Source organism: Haliotis asinina, chromosome 12 (assembly GCF_037392515.1).
Source record: "Haliotis asinina isolate JCU_RB_2024 chromosome 12, JCU_Hal_asi_v2, whole genome shotgun sequence".
Taxonomy (NCBI): domain Eukaryota; kingdom Metazoa; phylum Mollusca; class Gastropoda; order Lepetellida; family Haliotidae; genus Haliotis; species Haliotis asinina.
The window spans coordinates 31,404,902-31,423,039 of NC_090291.1; the positions used below are offsets into that span (position 1 = coordinate 31,404,902).

At 41.8% G+C, this 18,138-nt stretch overlaps 1 protein-coding gene across 2 annotated transcripts; it reads left to right on the forward strand.

Moving 5' to 3' along the window:
• The first annotated feature begins 491 nt into the window (after positions 1 to 491).
• LOC137258096 (N-acetylglucosamine-1-phosphodiester alpha-N-acetylglucosaminidase-like) lies at positions 492 to 16,779 on the forward strand. Of its 2 annotated transcripts, none has more exons than XM_067795655.1 (10): positions 492 to 532; positions 2,321 to 2,468; positions 3,703 to 4,103; positions 6,498 to 6,591; positions 7,236 to 7,369; positions 8,316 to 8,421; positions 9,234 to 9,362; positions 11,664 to 11,863; positions 14,646 to 14,709; positions 15,070 to 16,779. In XM_067795655.1, exons 2-10 carry the CDS (start codon positions 2,407 to 2,409, stop codon positions 15,182 to 15,184), a joined length of 1,305 nt encoding a protein of 434 aa, XP_067651756.1. In that variant the 5' UTR covers positions 492 to 532; positions 2,321 to 2,406; the 3' UTR covers positions 15,185 to 16,779. The 2 variants fall into 2 exon arrangements, with proteins under 2 accessions (XP_067651756.1, XP_067651757.1); XM_067795656.1 differs by having other exon boundaries at positions 493 to 532; positions 2,324 to 2,468.
• The last annotated feature ends 1,359 nt before the right edge of the window (positions 16,780 to 18,138 follow it).

The window sequence follows — 18,138 nt, forward strand, 5'->3', positions numbered from 1 at the left end:
ATTATCATTAATATTACAAACCACGAAATAAATGTTTGTTAAGTGTAAAAGTAACATGGTGGCACAGGCTGGCACATGGTGTTAAGTGTAAACGTAACATATACATATATACATATATGCTGTAACATATAATGCAGTGGAGAGGTTCAAGTATGGAGAATAACTTCATATAATTTAATAGCAATCAACAGATGGAGATATATACATAGGAACGGTAATTATACCCGCTGACATTAAATGGATTTATTCAAAACAACCATCAAGTAAATTAAGTGTGTAAGTCTGTTACTGTGATGGTGATTTCAGTATGGAGATTAGCTCCATATCAATAACGGCAATTAACAGATGGAGGCATATACATTGTCCAGTCACACGTAAAAAGAATGTTTAAAATCGTCACACGGTCAGTATCTGATTGTTTACTTGCGGCAGTAAGCACAACAAAACCACATGACAAACCACGTGACCACGCCCCACCCCAGACTGCACGTGCAGATACTAGCATGATAAAATCGAGCCGACAAACAGAAGGGTGAGTAAGCTCAATCCATTTACGAAGATATCGATACTTTCAGTAAGGAATTCCGTGTTAGACTGTCATCGGATATTCTAATCCTGGTATTGATTATGCTAAGCCGACCTTGAATAATTTTGTCAAGAAAATAGTAAGCACATGTCACAACACGAGGTTGTACACAACAACCAATACGCATGCTACAGAAGACACAGTGACCTGGTTCGACTGAGAATGTCGACAAGCCAGAGGATACATATATGATTCATTAAAGACATTTTGGACAACAACTATCACTACACATTGTAGACAATATCTCACTGCTACGCAAGAACCTATTTTAGAAGCAAGATTTTCAAGAAAGTGTAGTAAATGAAATTGTGGAGGCAGAATAGAAGCAAATACCGGAAATCATTAAAATTCGAGTCTGGACCAGACAATCCAGTGATAAACAGCATAAGTAACAATCTACACAAATGGGATAAGACATCTTGTCAATCAAGTCAACGAGCCTGACCACCCCATCCCGTCAGCCGCCTCTTACGACAAGCATGATTTACTGAAGATCAGTTCTAACCCGGATCTTCACCGACAATGCTGTAACGTCGGAGAGTTTAAGAATAAACTATTATGTAGGACCGCTCAATCGAATCTCCTTTTCCGCGTTAAGTATGGAAAGATTGGTGATCTGTATATTTTATGACTGTCATATTTGTTATCTGTTAATGTCGCCCTCAGCAATATTCCATCTATAAACACTCGTGTCTGGATTGAACAATCCAGTGATCAACAGCATGAGCATCAATCTGCGCAGATGGGGCATGATGACGTGTCAACCACGTCAGCGAGTCTGACCACCCGAAACCGTTAGATCAACGTTGTGGCTGTATCCTCAAAAGGGGTTGAAGTACTGTGAAATTATTGTTGTCCCAAAACCATCAAAGGAAATTTCAACTTACCAGATTGTTTAAAACGTAGTATTTTCGTGATTTTGAATTATGGTTTAATTTTCCTATAATCGCCAGCGTCTGAAGGGATGGTGTAAATCCACTTAGTGTCCACGCATGTAGCAAGGCACTGTAAGTCCCTGTGGTCACTATGTAATATGGTGATCTACCTTCAGTTGTTGGCGACCTATAGCCTGGTTTTATATTGTATCCTCTTTTATAGTTAAACGGTTTTAGATTGAATCATACCCGTGAAGGTCCCGGGGTAGAATAGACCTTCAACAGTCCATGTTTGCCATGAAAGGCGATTATCCTTGTCGCAGGAGGCTACTAACAGGATCGGGTGGTCAGGCTCCCTGACTTGGTTGACACATGTCAACGGTTCCCAATTGCGCAGATCGATGCTCATGTTGTTGACTACTGGATTGTCTGGTCCAGACTCGATTATTTACAGACCGCCACCATTTAGCTCAAATATTGCTGAGTGCGGCGTAAAACTAAACTCACTCACTCACTCACTCATTAGATTGAATTACTGGTTTTAAAGTTATATCTATCACAGTATAGATGATTTGCTGTCCTTCGTTCACATACGTTTACTTTTAATTATCATAAATCTATAACTTGAAAGTATTGCCGATGACCTAAAATCCCATAAATGTAACTGTCCTTGTGTATGTCGTCTGATAAAGACCTTGACAAAAAGCCAAAGTTGCGTTTCTTTTACTGTTCAGTATAGACCACTCATCATTCGCGAGTACCTTATAAATGAAATAATCCTTCAAATGGATCAGTTTCCATTTTATCGCATTTGACTGGGTAAAGTAATGTTTTTCTCTTTCTCTTTTTCCTGTGTCAGAAGGTGGCGCACGGGGCGTTGTCAAGGGCAGCCAGGAGTTCTTACGGTTGAAGGGAAGAATTGTTTGTGGACTGTGAATCGTTTTGATGTGGAGGATCTTCCGACTGTTGACTGTTGCTGCATTTGGGGTTTCAATTGAAGTATACAGGTGCTGTGCTCATGAGGACATTGGTACATGTAATGAAGTCAGGGTAGTCAAGTGGTTTAAGTGTTCGCTCATAACACCGAACCCAGAAACCCCAGGTTCGATTCTCCACGTGTGTAAAATATAAGTTGTCCAATGGTCCCTCGGGGTCCGTGGGCTCATGTATCCTCGAGAAATGTTTATGTTCCCCTCCCCTCCCCTCCCTGCGGGCTTGAGGAACATGAACAAACATAAACACACCTCGAGGGTACATTAGCCCATGGACCCCGAGGGACCAGTGAACAACACCTGAATTTTAATTTTAAACTGTTTGAAGCACTTCTCCTGAATGCGAGGCGAATCGCCATTTTGCAGACGACACAAGGTAAACAGTTTTAGAGTTATCTCTCTTGCCATAGATTTTCAATCGCAAAACATCGGTAATTTCCGTGCTTCATGCGTGATTCAATGGTATTCGAGGCAAAGAAGTACTACCATGAAGCACCAGCGTTCGGAAGCCACAGCGGTGTACATTGAAAAAAATAGAATAGCGCTTTGCCAATCAGAAAGCGACATTCGTGTGTGATGTAAGATAATATGTGAGGCCCACTGCGGGTGTCCCCCGCTGTGATGTTGTTGGAATATTTCTAAAAGCGGCGTGAAACTAATCTCCCTCACTCGTCTCAGCAGCATGACCTTGGGGCAAAGACTGCATTGGGCTCTTCCCACTAATCTCTCATTGTCCTTAAACAAAAGTTTTTAACCGCCACCCAGTCCTTTCCGAATGCGGAAGCCTTAAATGAAGCATATTCAGATTTCCTGTTTCTGAATCCGTAATGGTCGAATAACGGGATCACATGTCATCGGGTCCCAGTTGCGCAGATCGATGCTCATGCTGTTGATCACTGGATACTCTGGTCCAGACTCGATTATGTACAGACCGCCACCATATAGCTGGAACATTGAGTGCGGCGTAAAACTAAACTCTCTCACTGTTGTTTCTGAATCCCCCATCTCACAGCGGCTTCTTAACTGAAATTAGATTCTAACATAAAAACGGGCGATGTGGTAGCCTCATGGTGAAAGCGTTCTAGTTCGATTCCCAATATGGCTACAGTCACTGTGGGTGAAGCATATTTCCTGTGTCCCCTGCCCTGATATTGCTGGAATATTAGTAAAAGGGACGTACAACCAAACTAGTTCACTCAAACATAAAAAAAAAAATTCATATGAATATATAATGTGATTTAACTTGCAGTGGTCGGAAGTTCATATCTGATGGGATAAACGTGGTACTGCCATTTTTGATCAGCTATGGTTCTTCTCATGAGGTTCTGGACTGTCAGCATATTGAACAAGGAATCATGGCACACACGAAGCATAAAGCCCACAACAGTGCCAACTTGATCCTACCCTTAGTCGAATCGAGATATCAACTCAAGAGTGTAGGATTCGGTTTTACCAAAAGGACTGTCAGTGTGTTGTTTCAGACAGTTAATAACCCCACGAAAACGTTTTCGGTTCTGGAACCGCGTGCCCCCGGGACATGCTTAGAGGGGAGTGGCGATAGAGCCACTGTCAAGGAGAGTGCCAAACAGAAGAAGTGTATCTTGGCTACAAGTGCGGGATTTTTTAACACAACCACTGGCGAGTGCAATGGTAAGACAGAAGATCTTGATCTGACTGTTTTGTGCGCTTTAGTTCATTATTTAGAAAACCCTTTGATTTTAGAAGTTCATAGGAAGCAGGTTTTAATATCTTGTGTCATGGGTTTCCCATAGGAGCTGACGGTGGTAAATTTGGTATCATTTCCATCATTGAGTTACTTGTGATTGAAGGGAAAATGACGCATTACGTATGTATTAAAGGACATGTTGCTAACCACTGGGAAAACCTCTGATATAGTCATACCGGTAGGTCCGTGAAGATACGTGTTAGAACTGATCTCCATCAACCCATGCTTGTCATAAGAGGGCATCTACTGGTGATGTTTGCTCTCTTGGTCGACACGTCATCGTTTCCCAATAAATAGATGCTCATGCTGTTGATCACTGGATAGTCTGGCCCAGACTATTATTTCCAGAAAGCCGCCATATAGCCTGAATATAGCTGAGTATGGAGATAAACAACAAAGAAGAAAACATATCTTATTTAAAACACAACTCATGAACAAACCGGTTTTAATTGGTCGTTAACATTCCTTTTCTCAAGAGGCGACTATGCTCGTACGAAACCATTAACAGAAGCGGAATCGGGTGGTCAGGTATTTGATACTAACATATTTTAATCAATGAATATGGACCAGCTAAGACTCCTTCATTTAATATCTCTAGATAAAGTATGTCTGGATGTTCTGACATAAACAAGTCTAATTGTTTAGTTTTCGTGAACTAAGCATTCAATGTAGTGTTAAGATCACCCCATCATATTTAAAATTATATAATAAAATCAACAGAAAAAATATTAATTGATATAATCATACAGGAAAGAAGTGCAAGTTTGATTGGCATTGAGATAAATACATTTAAGTCGGAGGGGAGAATTTGCAGTCAGCTTATAAATGTAAATCAATATCAAAATTGGTATTTTCACAGCTTCTGACAGGGCCAACTAGTATCTAATGAAACAATTTAGTCCACTGATGTGTCCTACGTCTAGCAGTTCTGTTCTGTGTACGTCATTACGTACAATAATGATGAACTCATATAGCGCCTACTTCCCAAAGGTATTTAAGGCTGCGACTGAGAAGGATCTGTCACCCAACTTGATTTTGATGGTTGGCTGAGAAAGTAGGGAGTAGGTGGGGCGGAGTGATCTGCTAAGAGTATCGGGAGTTACAAGATGCTTCGTGTACATGTATTGGGAAAGTCATTATCATAAATGCAGCTGTGTGTGAAGAGGGGAAGCTTAAATTGTTTCTGAAGGATATACGGAGCTCGTGATTGTTGTTCGAGGTTGGGAGTGATGCTTTCATTTCGTGGAACACTGTTAACTGCTGGGGCAACAGAGTTTTGAATTCTTTGCAGAATCCCAGAAATGTTGAATAGATGTCCAGAAATGTTGGAGTAGAGAATGTTGCAGTAGTCGAGTTTGGAGACTTGTCATAAGTAACTGAGCAGTGTTATGGTCAAAAGGTGTCGGATCCTGTTGATGTGGACGATATGAAAGTAGCAGGATTTGATAAGGCTACTGATTTGTTGTTGAGGTGACATTGTTTCCTCGAAGACGACATTGTTTCGTAGACGTTTTGCTGAGAGTGCAGATGTGATGACGTCACCGCCTGTGGCAGTTTCTGAGGTTGCTGTCGAGATCCGGTGGTTAAGAAACTCTGTCTGTCTGTCATTGAGTTTGAAATAATTTGACACCATCAAGGTTCTCATTCCTGCAGTAGTCTTGGATTTTGAATCTTGAAGCGTGTATTTGTTCATGTTTCTCATGTCAACCTTAACCAGCAACAGGCCGCGCTCGGAAACAAATATCAGATAATGGCTTGGAAACTATTCTATATATCTATATATGTTATATCTTAAGATCATTTGAAAATACTTTTCTTATATATGTATTGCCCCGCAAAAGTTGAGACTCACTTTTAATATATATATCAAAATGCTGAAAAGCATGTGCATATGTGGTGCATATGAACAGCTGCGTTTTGTGGAGAATTCACCAATTTTCTATGCTTTTATCATTTAATAAACTTGAGACAATAATCTGTTCAACTTTATCAATTTGTTTTACAATACATCTTTCCATGAGTAAACAGTACCTTTAAAAAATATGGAATATTTTACAAACTCTAGTCTAGAAGAGTTGCCTGATGTAAGTGGCTATGTTTACACCAGTGAGTCTAAACTTTTGGTGGGCAGTATATAATAGTGATCGCTTTGCTTCAGAAACATTTCTTCGAGAAACAGGGTGGTGGGGTAGCCCAGTGGTTAAAACGCCCGTTTGTCCCACCAAAAACTCGGGTTCGATTCTCCAAATGGGCAAACTGGAGCCCATATCTAGTGTTCCTGTGTTAAGGAAATTCACTGGCCACTGCTTCATTAACAGGCAACATCTACAGCGACGGTAGACTGGTCAGAGACTCGGGTGGTGTGCAGAATGTCCACTTCGGCGTCACCGTAGACGGCTACATCTTCGTAGGGTATGTTGGAACTACAATAGTGGGATTCCTTTCGTCACAGTCAAGCATACTAGTGTTTTCCTGTGACACACGAATGTGCGTCTATTACCCATAAATGTAAATTAGACTGAACAGCAAAAGAAACGCAACTCAGGCCTTTTGCCAAGTTTTCAAATAGAAGGCATGAACATGCACGCTTACTTTATGAGATTTCATTTTTTGGAAACGAACGGGTTTTTTTTGCTGTTCAGTATATGTAATGGGCGCAGAATACAAACACACAATACCGCGTCTGGAGAGATGCACAAGGCACCTGTGTTTGTTATATCAGTTATGACCCTTGTCCACATGAACACTGATTCATCCCTGGCTCTAAGTAATTATCTGAACGTACATTACACCATTTCAGTACTTTACAGAACCGCATGGTCCCGTACAATATCTTGATGCCAGCATTTGTAAACCAAAGTAAAAATCATCTAGTGATTGACTTCGCTCTGACTTCAACGTGACTCTGAACACACAGACGGCGCAGTAACTATACACGATGATAATCATTAGTAGAGATAATTCTTAAAGGACGCGGTGGTCAGTTATATGCTGCTCATCATATAGTTTAAGCTTATATATGTGTGTGTCTCAGACAATATTCCCTCACTGTGCAGGTACCTGTCAAAGCAGGATCTGCCCACCCATCAATTTACCCAGCTTGTAGGAGGAGCACTTTGGCTCCTCAGAGACGGGCAGATAAATGTTGAAGAGAGTGTCAAAAGAGAGTGCTCGTGCACAACTGAAATGGGCAAGTCTCCTCCTTTTGTTTTCTTTTTTAAACTTATGTAAATGGCTGCATGATTCCAGATGGCGAGTTCCTCTTACATACCAGGGCCATGAGGGGAGCCTAGTGGTTAAAGTGTTCGATCGTCACGCCGAAGACACGGGTTCGATTCCACACATGTGTACAACGTGTGAGGTACTTTTCTGGTCTTCCCCGACCATGGTATTGATAGGATACCGTATAAGTATCAGCATTATTTGTTACACCGATATACTGAGTCTAACAAACCCTAGCAGAAGGTCGCGTTGTGAAGCCCATTAATGGTGTCCCCCGCCGTGATATTGCTTGAATAAAAGAGGCGTTAAACCATATTCACTCACTGTCTTGCTTACACTATCGGTTACATAGTCATTTCTATCTTGAGTATCTCTAGTTTAAGACAAAATCACATTGTAATGTTTGATATATCAGTTGATCACCAAGGGCTGCCTACTTTTTGTTCAACAAGGCAACCACGAAAATTCCATTTCCAATACAGTTTTATGAATTGGACGCATATTTCAAAGCAGAATCATTCAGAAAGAAGCCATCTAACTTTCAGATTCTTTAATTGTAAATTACACTGGTCTGTACATGTTTCCATGGTTAGTAGGACATGAAACCTCCCCAGAATCACTTCCAGCCAAGCTCACGAGGCGCTACTTCCGGTTCCCGGCTCCGGCCTGTCGGCGCTCAGCGTACTTCCGGTGACCTTTGTACGGCCCCGATTATGTGGCACGAGATGTTAAAGGTTTATCAAACGATTCATGGCCATTTGCAGAATACACGCGCTGAAATTTAAATTACTTACAGTACAAACAAGAATATTTTTGAGGATAGAAATACCAAATACCCTCCAAAATATTCATGATTATCAGTTTGTAAAGGAGGAAGATAATAAACCATGTATATACATTAATTCTGATTGCAGGACTGAGACAGTTTGCTTTACTTCAAAAGGCTCGAATCGCAGTAGGTCACGACAAAGATGGTCGCATCCTAATTGCACATGTTGATGTGACGAAAGGAAATGTTGGGTATAGTTATATTTTCACCTTCACCTCACTTCAAATCCACAACCTGCATATATTGTTTAATTTCTCTGGCCATGGTCCTTTGCCCAGTGTCAGTAAGATCCCTAAATCCATGAACTGTATGAGACTTGAATAAAGGTTCCATCTTCCTGTCTTGACCTCTCCTCTCGTGAGCTCTCCATCTTCCTGTCTTGACCCTCCTAGCCTACGTGACGTTTCCTCCCTTGACGTCTCCTCCTAGGCCTAGATTTCTCGAAGTTCTCTTAGCGCATAGGTAGTCGTAAGTTAATGTTAATGTATGGCAATTACGACTATCTAAGAGAGGTTCGAAAATCTAGGCCCTGGACCTCTCCTCCCGTGCACAAGTGCATAGAACTGATCTTCAGTAATCCATACTTGTCGTAAGAGGTCACTAACGGTATTGGATGTTCAGACTTGGGTAGTCAACTCAATTCATCGTATCCCACTTGTGTAAATCAGTGGTCATGCTGTTGATCCCTGGATTGTCTGGTCCAGACTCGATTATTTACTAACAATAGCTGAAATATTGCTGAGTGCAGCGTAAAACTGAAGTCAATCGCTCTGTCCTCCCATGGCCTGTCTTTCCAATATTCAATCATTTATCTGCTCTAAAGAGACAAATACCGTAATACCTTAGATGGGGTCTTCTCTGGAAGAAAATAAGAGGTGACGAACACGCTATCCACTCTGACAGAAACACTAGTACTAATATAGAAGCACGACCATAATCAGAATTTGTATTTCGTATTTCGTACTTATAAATAGAAAAGGAGTTTATTGTCTTTGTGTCTCAGAGTCGACGCCTACGAGATGGCATCGATATTGCTTGACCTCGGCTTCATCAATGCCATCAATCTTGAGGGTGGAGGTTCGGCCACAACTGTCATCAACGCTACTCTCGTCAGTCACCCGTCTGATGAATGGTGAGGAATTTTATCTTTTGTCGACATATGGAGCGGTGGATGGGTGTGTGGGGGTGGGAGGTGGTAGCATAGTGGTTAAATCGTTCGATCGTCACGCTGAAAACCCAGGTTCGATTCCCCACATAGGTATTATGCGTGAAGCCCATTTCTGATTTTCCACGGCATGATGTTGCAGGGATATTGCGAAAAGAAGCGTAAAACCAGATCTTATCACTCATGTACGTATTTAATGTATCTCACCCACATGTAGTGGTTTTATCTCAACCATACGTACATTAGGCTAAATAAAAATATTGGAATGTTTCGCGGTCATCAGCGCGTCACTTTTATTTGTGCGCGTAACAATTTTCATTGCCCCGTCCCGATCATCCATTTGTCCACTATAAGAATGAGTGTCTGTACGAGTGTGATAGAATCTGCAACTGATTAACACATGCTAAACTTCCCAAGCTGTATTTCTGAAGAAACACGGGGACAAAGCCTGTTCCACGTATTACCCACTGGTCGTGCATTTTGACATGCATTGGCTCATTCGTTTTCACCAAAAAATCTCTTTTCTTTCATTTTGGCAAACGTTTTTACCACTAAACTGCCCCACGGCCCTCGATCCCCACAGCCCTCGATCCCCACAGCCCACAGAGTTGCGACATGAATGAGACCCATTACATGGTGAAATGTAGACACATGTAACATGTGAGTGGATTGGGGACGCACATGTCCACTCCGACGTTTAATTTACCTGCTTCGATCATGCGAAGTCAAAGCATTCATTACACAACTGCCTCGTTTTTTGCCTTCTGGGTTCCGTCCTGTTGCGCAACTTAGTACAATAACCAGTCCCAAATTTTGAGACCAACTCATTCAACTGGATATATAGATATTAACCAGTTTTGATAATCTAATCCTGACAAACACGTCGTGCAGCGTGCTCTGTCCTACAGTCTAAGTCAACTTAGCGTCAGTAGTTTTCGTTACAATCCACTACTGAGTCTAACAAAATCTTATGGAAGGTCGCGTCAGGTAACCTTTGAGACTGACCAGTCAGAATACAGTTTACCAAATCGCGAAAGCGGACATTGGCACATACCTTTTGAGCTTTTGATCTCGAAAAGGTTCGTACCCGAACGATTCCGAATGTCATCTAGCGCACGATCGCTTCCGGGTGGTGCACACGGCGCATGTTACAACCATGACAACGGTGAGTAAACAGTCGTTAAAAATTAGTCGTGCTTTTGTAAATATTGAATGATGTCAACTTGCGGATTTATCAGCTAATGGTAACCATGTCAACAGAAACCCCAAAGAGTATATACTGCAGGTCAAATAACTGTGTTATACACGGATGTTTGTTCGTGGAGAGATCTGTGTCAGTGAACTGAATATTTTGAAAGTCCCTCCGATCCCTACGTAGTAGCCTTTGTCTGATTGGTTAAACCTCTCTAATCGTCTCGCATTTGATTGGGCGGTCATAGGTCGCTCAAAGGTTACCTGACGAGATCTTCTACTAGGATTTGTTAGACTCAGTGGTGGAATGTAAGTTTACTGAGACTGCTCTGTCCTACAGCCTGATACCCTGGGTCCGTTGCGCCTGCGCTACGCTTCAGTGTCGGACAGACGCAACAGACATATAAACAGAGATGATATTATATTGCTAATGATAAGCTGTAACAATGCACAAAGCTGTTATTATACGGATTTGAATCAAACGTGCTGTCGGTGTTTTTCACCACCTTTGGATTTCACCGTTTTTGACAATGTTTCATTTCACTCAAATTCAACGAATGTTGACTTCACTGCATGTTCCAACATGTCGTTTAAAGTGCCCGTTAAACAAACAAAAAGTTGCATTCACCATACAGTATAAATGACCAAATCACTGTTAAGTTTCCATATGACTAATAAATTTTAGGGTGTCCCCATACTTACATGATCAAACTTCTACTTTTCAGAATTGTGTTATGTACCCACGCTTCTACGTCTCAGAAACGTGTTATATACCGACGCGTTCATACATTTATTATTAGGAGTGATTGCATTTCAATTGTCTCAATCACGCACTCACTTACACACTCTCACTCACTATCTCACTTAATCCAGGGGGCGGTGATTTAACATAGTGATTAAAGCGTTCGCTCATCATAAAAACACAGGTTTGTTTCCCTACATGGGTAGGATATGTGAAGCCCTTTTCTGCCTCCCCCGTCGTGACATTGCTGGAATATTGCTGAAACTGAACGCACTCACTCACTCGCTCACTCCCTCACTCCATCGTCTCATCGTCTGATTCACCTCTTCCTTCAGTCCTGACAAGAACTTCGCCTGTGAGCGTGAGGTGTCCACCATCCTGTGTGTACATGATCCAGAGCATGCCGCGGTTCATTGGCCAGGGAAATTCTCCTGTGATCTGGGAGCGTGTAACTGCTCAGACCACTGGTCAAGACCAGTGTCTCCCCACCTGCAGTGTCCGACACAGAGTTGTGACCGACAAGAAACAAAATCAGGTTTGGTTGTGTGTCTCCTTTAAACAGTGATCATATTGAGTGAGTGAGTTTAGTTTTACGCCGCAATATTCCAGCTATATGGCGTAAATAACTGAGTCTGGACAAGACAATCCAGTGACCAACAACATGAGCATCGATCTTCGCAATTGGGAACCGATAACATGTGTCAACCAAGTCAGCGAGTCTGACCACCCGATCCCGTTAGTCGCCTCTTACGACAAGCATAGTCGCCTTTTTATGGGAAGCATGGGTTGCTGAAGACCTGTTCAACCCTGGGACCTTCACTGGTCCAGTGATCATAAACAGCATTGTTTGCAACATCAGGAGGACAGACTCGGGATTTGGATTTTTTTTCTGTTCGCTTATGAGCGCGAAATATGAACTTGGCAATATTTCTTACAGTTTGAATAATGTACGGAACAGTAAAGTGGTAAGAATATCTTTAGAGGTGAAATGCCTATAAACATAATATCCCACTGTATATTTCATTTCCCAGTCGGATGGCCCGAGTCTGTTTGTGCGGATCTGCTCACTGGTCACTTGAATGTCAAGGTCACTTATGGCCGACAAGTGAGTAGGATTGCCGTCGATTTTGGTGAAAATGTTTGCTTACTGTAGAGAAAAGGACATGTAGATGTTGCAATAAGTTTCCCGAACCGCGGAATGCCGCAGTCGATCGAATCCAGCCCAGCGCTGGTGCTGTCAGCGAGACTGGAATTAATAAACGAATTCAAAAGGTGAGTTTTCGCCGTATTGGGTGATCCATGATTTTGGCGTGAAATTGCAGAGGTTGCTGTTTTCGATGATTCGTGGCGTATAACTTTTGAAATATTGATCCGAATGGGACCATTTATAGGTCATTTTGTAGGGAAATCATCTGACTTTCGATCCGTTGGCCTCGACGGGACCTTAAAAATATTGTACGCAGTGACCTGTTACATCTCTCTCCTTTTATATAATAGTATTAGGGTAGGGTCTATACATCTATATGTCTTTCGAACACCGTTTCTGAGCGATACAAACTCCTGTGCTTTCAACAAGAGTCTGACAGGGCCATACAATTCACGACCAAAAGTTATTCGATCACGGTACAACACTACAAGGCTTAGTGAGGTATTGTAATGTTGTACAGTAGGCGTTGGATGGAAATTTCTACATGCGACGCACCAAAACAAAATTTCCGATTCATTCCACACCTCCCCGAGACAGGATCAGTAAGTAGGCATTTCTGACCTTTGTGCCTCATGTGACAAACAACGTTCCACGCCATTTCAAGTGGCCTCATGGGTAGCATTTAACAGTAAGGATCCGATAATCCTTGCAGAAATAACAAATGACCGGTTTAACTTTTCCCAAATTAGCCAGATATAGAGATAGCCAGATTGTTAACAACTGTGATAGCCAAACATGGTTCTACGCTTGGTCCCGTCTGGTAAAGTCATATTTGGGCGGTCGCGCAATTTGGTGCCTGAACTGGTTCTTGAATATACCCGGCGCCATATAGCTGGAATATTGCTGAGTGCGGCTTAAAATTAAACTCACTCACTCGCTCTTAAATATAAGCTTGTCACAGGAAATATAAATAATTGCATCTGTACGTACATATACATGTTTTGAAATCCTTTCCGAATGCATATTAAACTTCTGCTAAAAGCAGCTTCGATTGTACATGTCTCATCGTTATATCTAAGATTGTGGTACCAACGAGGATCCGGGTCAGAACTGATCTATAGTAGCCCATGCTTGTCGTAAGAAGCGACTAATTGGATTGGGTGGTCGGTTTCGCTGACTTCGTTGACACGCGCCATCGTATCCCAATTGCATTGATAAATGCACATGTTGTTGATCGCTGGATTGTCTGGCCCAGACTCGATTATTTACAAACGGTCGACACATAACTGGAATATTGCTGAGTGTGGCGTAAAGCTAAACCCAATCACACAGTATTATTTTGGTATACAACTGTATACAAGTTTTTTAATAAGTTAAGGATCGCAGCTTTAATGTATATGCACACTGAATGTCAATAACTGCAGCAGACACGGGGAAGGTGTACACTATACGTTGTTCACTGGTCGCGAGGGGGCCATGGTCTTATGTACCCTCGAGGTTTCTTTATGTTCCCCGGGCCCGCATGGGTAAATGAGCCCATGGCCCCCAAGGGACCAATGAACAACGTATTTATCTTACCGAACACCTGAATTTTAATTTTGAACGGTTTGAAGCACTTCTCCTGAATGCGGGGCGAATCGCCATTTTGCAGATGACACAAGGTAAACAAAGTTAGAGTTTCCCTTTCTTCCATTTTCAATCGCAAAACATCGGTAATTTCCGTGCTTCATGCGTGATTCAATGTATTCGAGGCAAAGAAGTACTACTATGAAGCACCATATGAGTTCGGAATTCCCAGCCGTGTACATTGAATATAATGCATCGCCCGTAAGCGGGGTACTTGGAAAATAATAGAATAGCGCTTAGCCAATCAGAAAGCGACATTCATGTGTGAGGTAAGATAATATCTGAAACACCTTCACAGCATGGGAACTGATTAAGAGCCAACTGCGTGCAACTGGCAAACATGTCATGATAATCAACATTGTAAGCACAAAAGCAAACCAAAAGGTCCACCCTCACTGGCGTATTTGTACATATTGATAAGCAGCGAATACTCTTTCAATATCAAACAATCGTATACCATGATTCGAGTATGTTTTTCAGCCAATCAGATTAAAGTGCACAGTGTCCTCTGGTTTACAGTTTGTTCTGTTTGATTTTACTGCAGCTGGTGTAGCGGGGCAGACATTCGAGTCGGAACATCTGGTGGTGGACCAGACAGTTGAGTACAGGTAGGCACTATACTGTTCTAGGATGTGTGAATGTCATACAAAGGTTCGTCTCTTCTAATGTGTGAATATCACACAATGGTTCTTTTCTTATAATGTATGAATGTCATGCGACGGTTTGGTCCTGATGTGTGAATGCCATAGATTTTTCTCTCTTTGAGGTGTGAATATCAAAGAATGGTCATACATGGATGTCGTGTCAACTACGTCAGCGAGTCTGACGACACGATCCCGTTTGTACTATAACAAGCATGAGTTGCTTCAGAGATCTTTACGGATTGGATGCCACACTGTCATCGATTACACAACAGGTATTCCAAACGAAATCAAGTCCAGTCTGATGATGATTGTTGCTATTTGCAGATTATATTTGGTACTCTCTATCCTGGGCCTCGTCGAGATTGTGAGCATCATCATCATCGTCAGCCTCGTCTTCATGTACCTCAACATACGACGAAGACATCTTATTTCCCTTTAAAGAATAGTTTGATGTCCATGGACACTGACCCGACTTCAGGAAATGGGAATGGATTAGGGGACCAGCGTGTGTTATTACGGCCTCTTCAAATATGATAATTTAGTTTTACGCCGCTTTTATCAACCTTTTAGCAATATCAATATTACGGCGGGCGACGGCAGAAACGGGCTTCACACTTTGTGCCCATGTGGAGAATCGAACTCGGGTCTATGGCTATCCGACAGCCAAAATGATGTATTGGATCTGCAGTCCATGACAACATTATCACAAACTGCAAGACGCAACTAGGATATATTTTAAATATATAGTTCTTAACATATTTACGGGGCGAGGGGATAGTCATCTCGTTCAAGTCATCTTGTCACGTCGTAGACCTCATTTTTGTTCCCCACATATTTGCGATGTGAGAATCCTGCTACTGGTGTCAACCGCCGTCATATTGCTGGGTGATTGTTAAAAGCTAATACACAAGAAACGTAACGAGTCATTTTATTTTCTCTAACGAATTTGCTTTAATATTCCACTACCAACGCCTACGCATATCGCATTCCTTCGCCTGGACTCGGACTGTGACGTCAGTGTGGATAATCGTATGCCATTCGTAGTGATCAACAGCATGAGCATCGATCTACTCAACTGTTTCCCGATGACATGTGTTAACCAAGTCGGCGAGCCTGACCACCCGATCCCGTTTGTCGCCTCCTACGACAAACATTGGTACTGAAGATTAATCGTAACCCGAATCTTCATTATATTCACAACACATGCAGGGAGGACCTGTCGACAGTGTTTAAGAAACCTTAAACTGGTAAACTTGGAATCTTATGTATACACAGTATCTGTAGCAATTAATGTATAATAATCTCAAACCATAATAATATAAATTGCATAAAAACGCACATTACATTCATATTTTTTCATGTAATATGATGATTACACGCACATATATTAATGAGTCGGGCATGGATAGTGAAAATAGATTGTACGCTGCTATATTTTTATAGATGCACAACAAAGTACTAAGTGGTGTAAGTTTGATTGGGAAAACATGTATGTCGTTTAATAATTGGCCCCTGGATATGCCACCAAAGTGGTTATACCGCCATGAGTTGCCGAAACGGATTTCCTGTCTATATCATTCCCTGGGCATAAGGCCAAACCGCCAGGCTTTTTAAGAAATGTTCCAATTTCGTAGATATAACGCCAAGTTCGATGGATTTGCAACAGCTATCATGATTTGTTTGTTTGTTTCTTTGTTTGTTTTACGCCTCACTCAGCAATATTCCAGCTATTGTGGCGGCGGTCTGTAAATAATCGAGTCTGGACGAGACAACTAAGCGATCAACGTCAATCAGCATCGATCTACGAGGTTGAGATACGATGATTTAATTATGTCAGTCATGTTACCTGACCTCACGATCCGGTTGGTCGAAGTACTCTATCAGTAATGATCCCTCGCTGGCGAATCTACAACTTTCCCTCAGAAGGTTGTTGTACGGATATGAAATAACATATTGGAGTAATACGTATTGTTAAGCGTAATATTTCAGTTACATTTCATTTATGAATAATCATTAATAAATTGTCTGTTTATATCCTGTGTGTTTTTCTGTTTCTTATATATGGTACATGTTTTCGCTTAAGACTAGAGATTTTTCTTTTGTAAGCTTCATATCAGACACTAAATATTATTCCCAAAAGAAGTCAAGGGTCAAAGGTAGATTTCATCATGATACTTAATTATGCATAGCAAATATATAAAACAGAATGCCACCTTACCTGAAGAAAAGAGGACAATTGTCGATGAGTTGGGCTTTGTCATGTGGGCATCATTCCATCAATATCAAATTTGCATTCATAAACATTTTAAAGCCAATTTTTAGGAAGCAAGTTCTTGAACAATACCAGGTTGATAATGTTTATGTATACTAGACATTTGTATAGCGCCGATGTCCAGTTCGCCAATTCAGCTGCTCAAGGGCGCTTTGTTTTTCCCCCCATCATTGGATGTCCATCACAACGGCACATCATATTTTCAATCTCAACTCACTGGGGATCATACAACACTTGCAGCCTACTAGGCGCGCTCAGTTAATGTGGCTTTCCCAATTTTACAAGGTACGCATTCATATTTGGGCGGACTGGGACACATAGTCACAGTACTTTGTCCATATTAACTGCACGTTGCCGTACCTGCAAACTAATTTTCTTATTTATTTTTTTATTGTATTTTATTTATTTATTTTTTTGTTGCTGTTGTCACGTATTCGTGCGGCCACCATCTGGTGGATCTACCAACGAATTCGTGGGCTCTTGTATGTGCACAGGGTTGGGTACTGTAACCACGGGTTGTGACAACACCGAAAGTGTCTGCACACAAAGTTGACTCCAAGGGTTTTCACACCCGGTCATAGGTACGGTCGATCCCGGCATCTCCAAGCTTGCTGGATTACGAGGCTGGCGCCATAGACAGCTCGCCCCATATTTGCTGCTTATAAGCCTGTCCAACCCGTCCCAAACATGGACAGTTGATACTTATCGGGCGGAAGTGCATTCCAGACAATTCCCACCATGCCACTTTGATTGAGAAAATAGTTCACAAGTCTGGCCCTGTGTTGCTTGGCATTAAAATCCCAAAGTAGAAAACAAGCTCCTACATATATATTGAAATACTGAGTCGAAGGCATGAGATGATAAAGGCGTGCACGTGGCCACGGCATAATATAGCTGATAATTATATTACATGGTTGCATCCCAAGTACACTGTCGTCAGATTCCCCATTGTTCTCGGTGCTCTTTGTTTGGTACCTCCTATAGCGTAGATCAGGAGAGTACTCGGGTTCTATAACGGGAGCACATCCCGTGTGACGCACTGGGTAATGCAGAGGGCTGCAGCTTTGGAGAGTCTTATTTTCCGGAAAGTTTTTGGTGGATTCGACCAGGCAGCGTTTAAT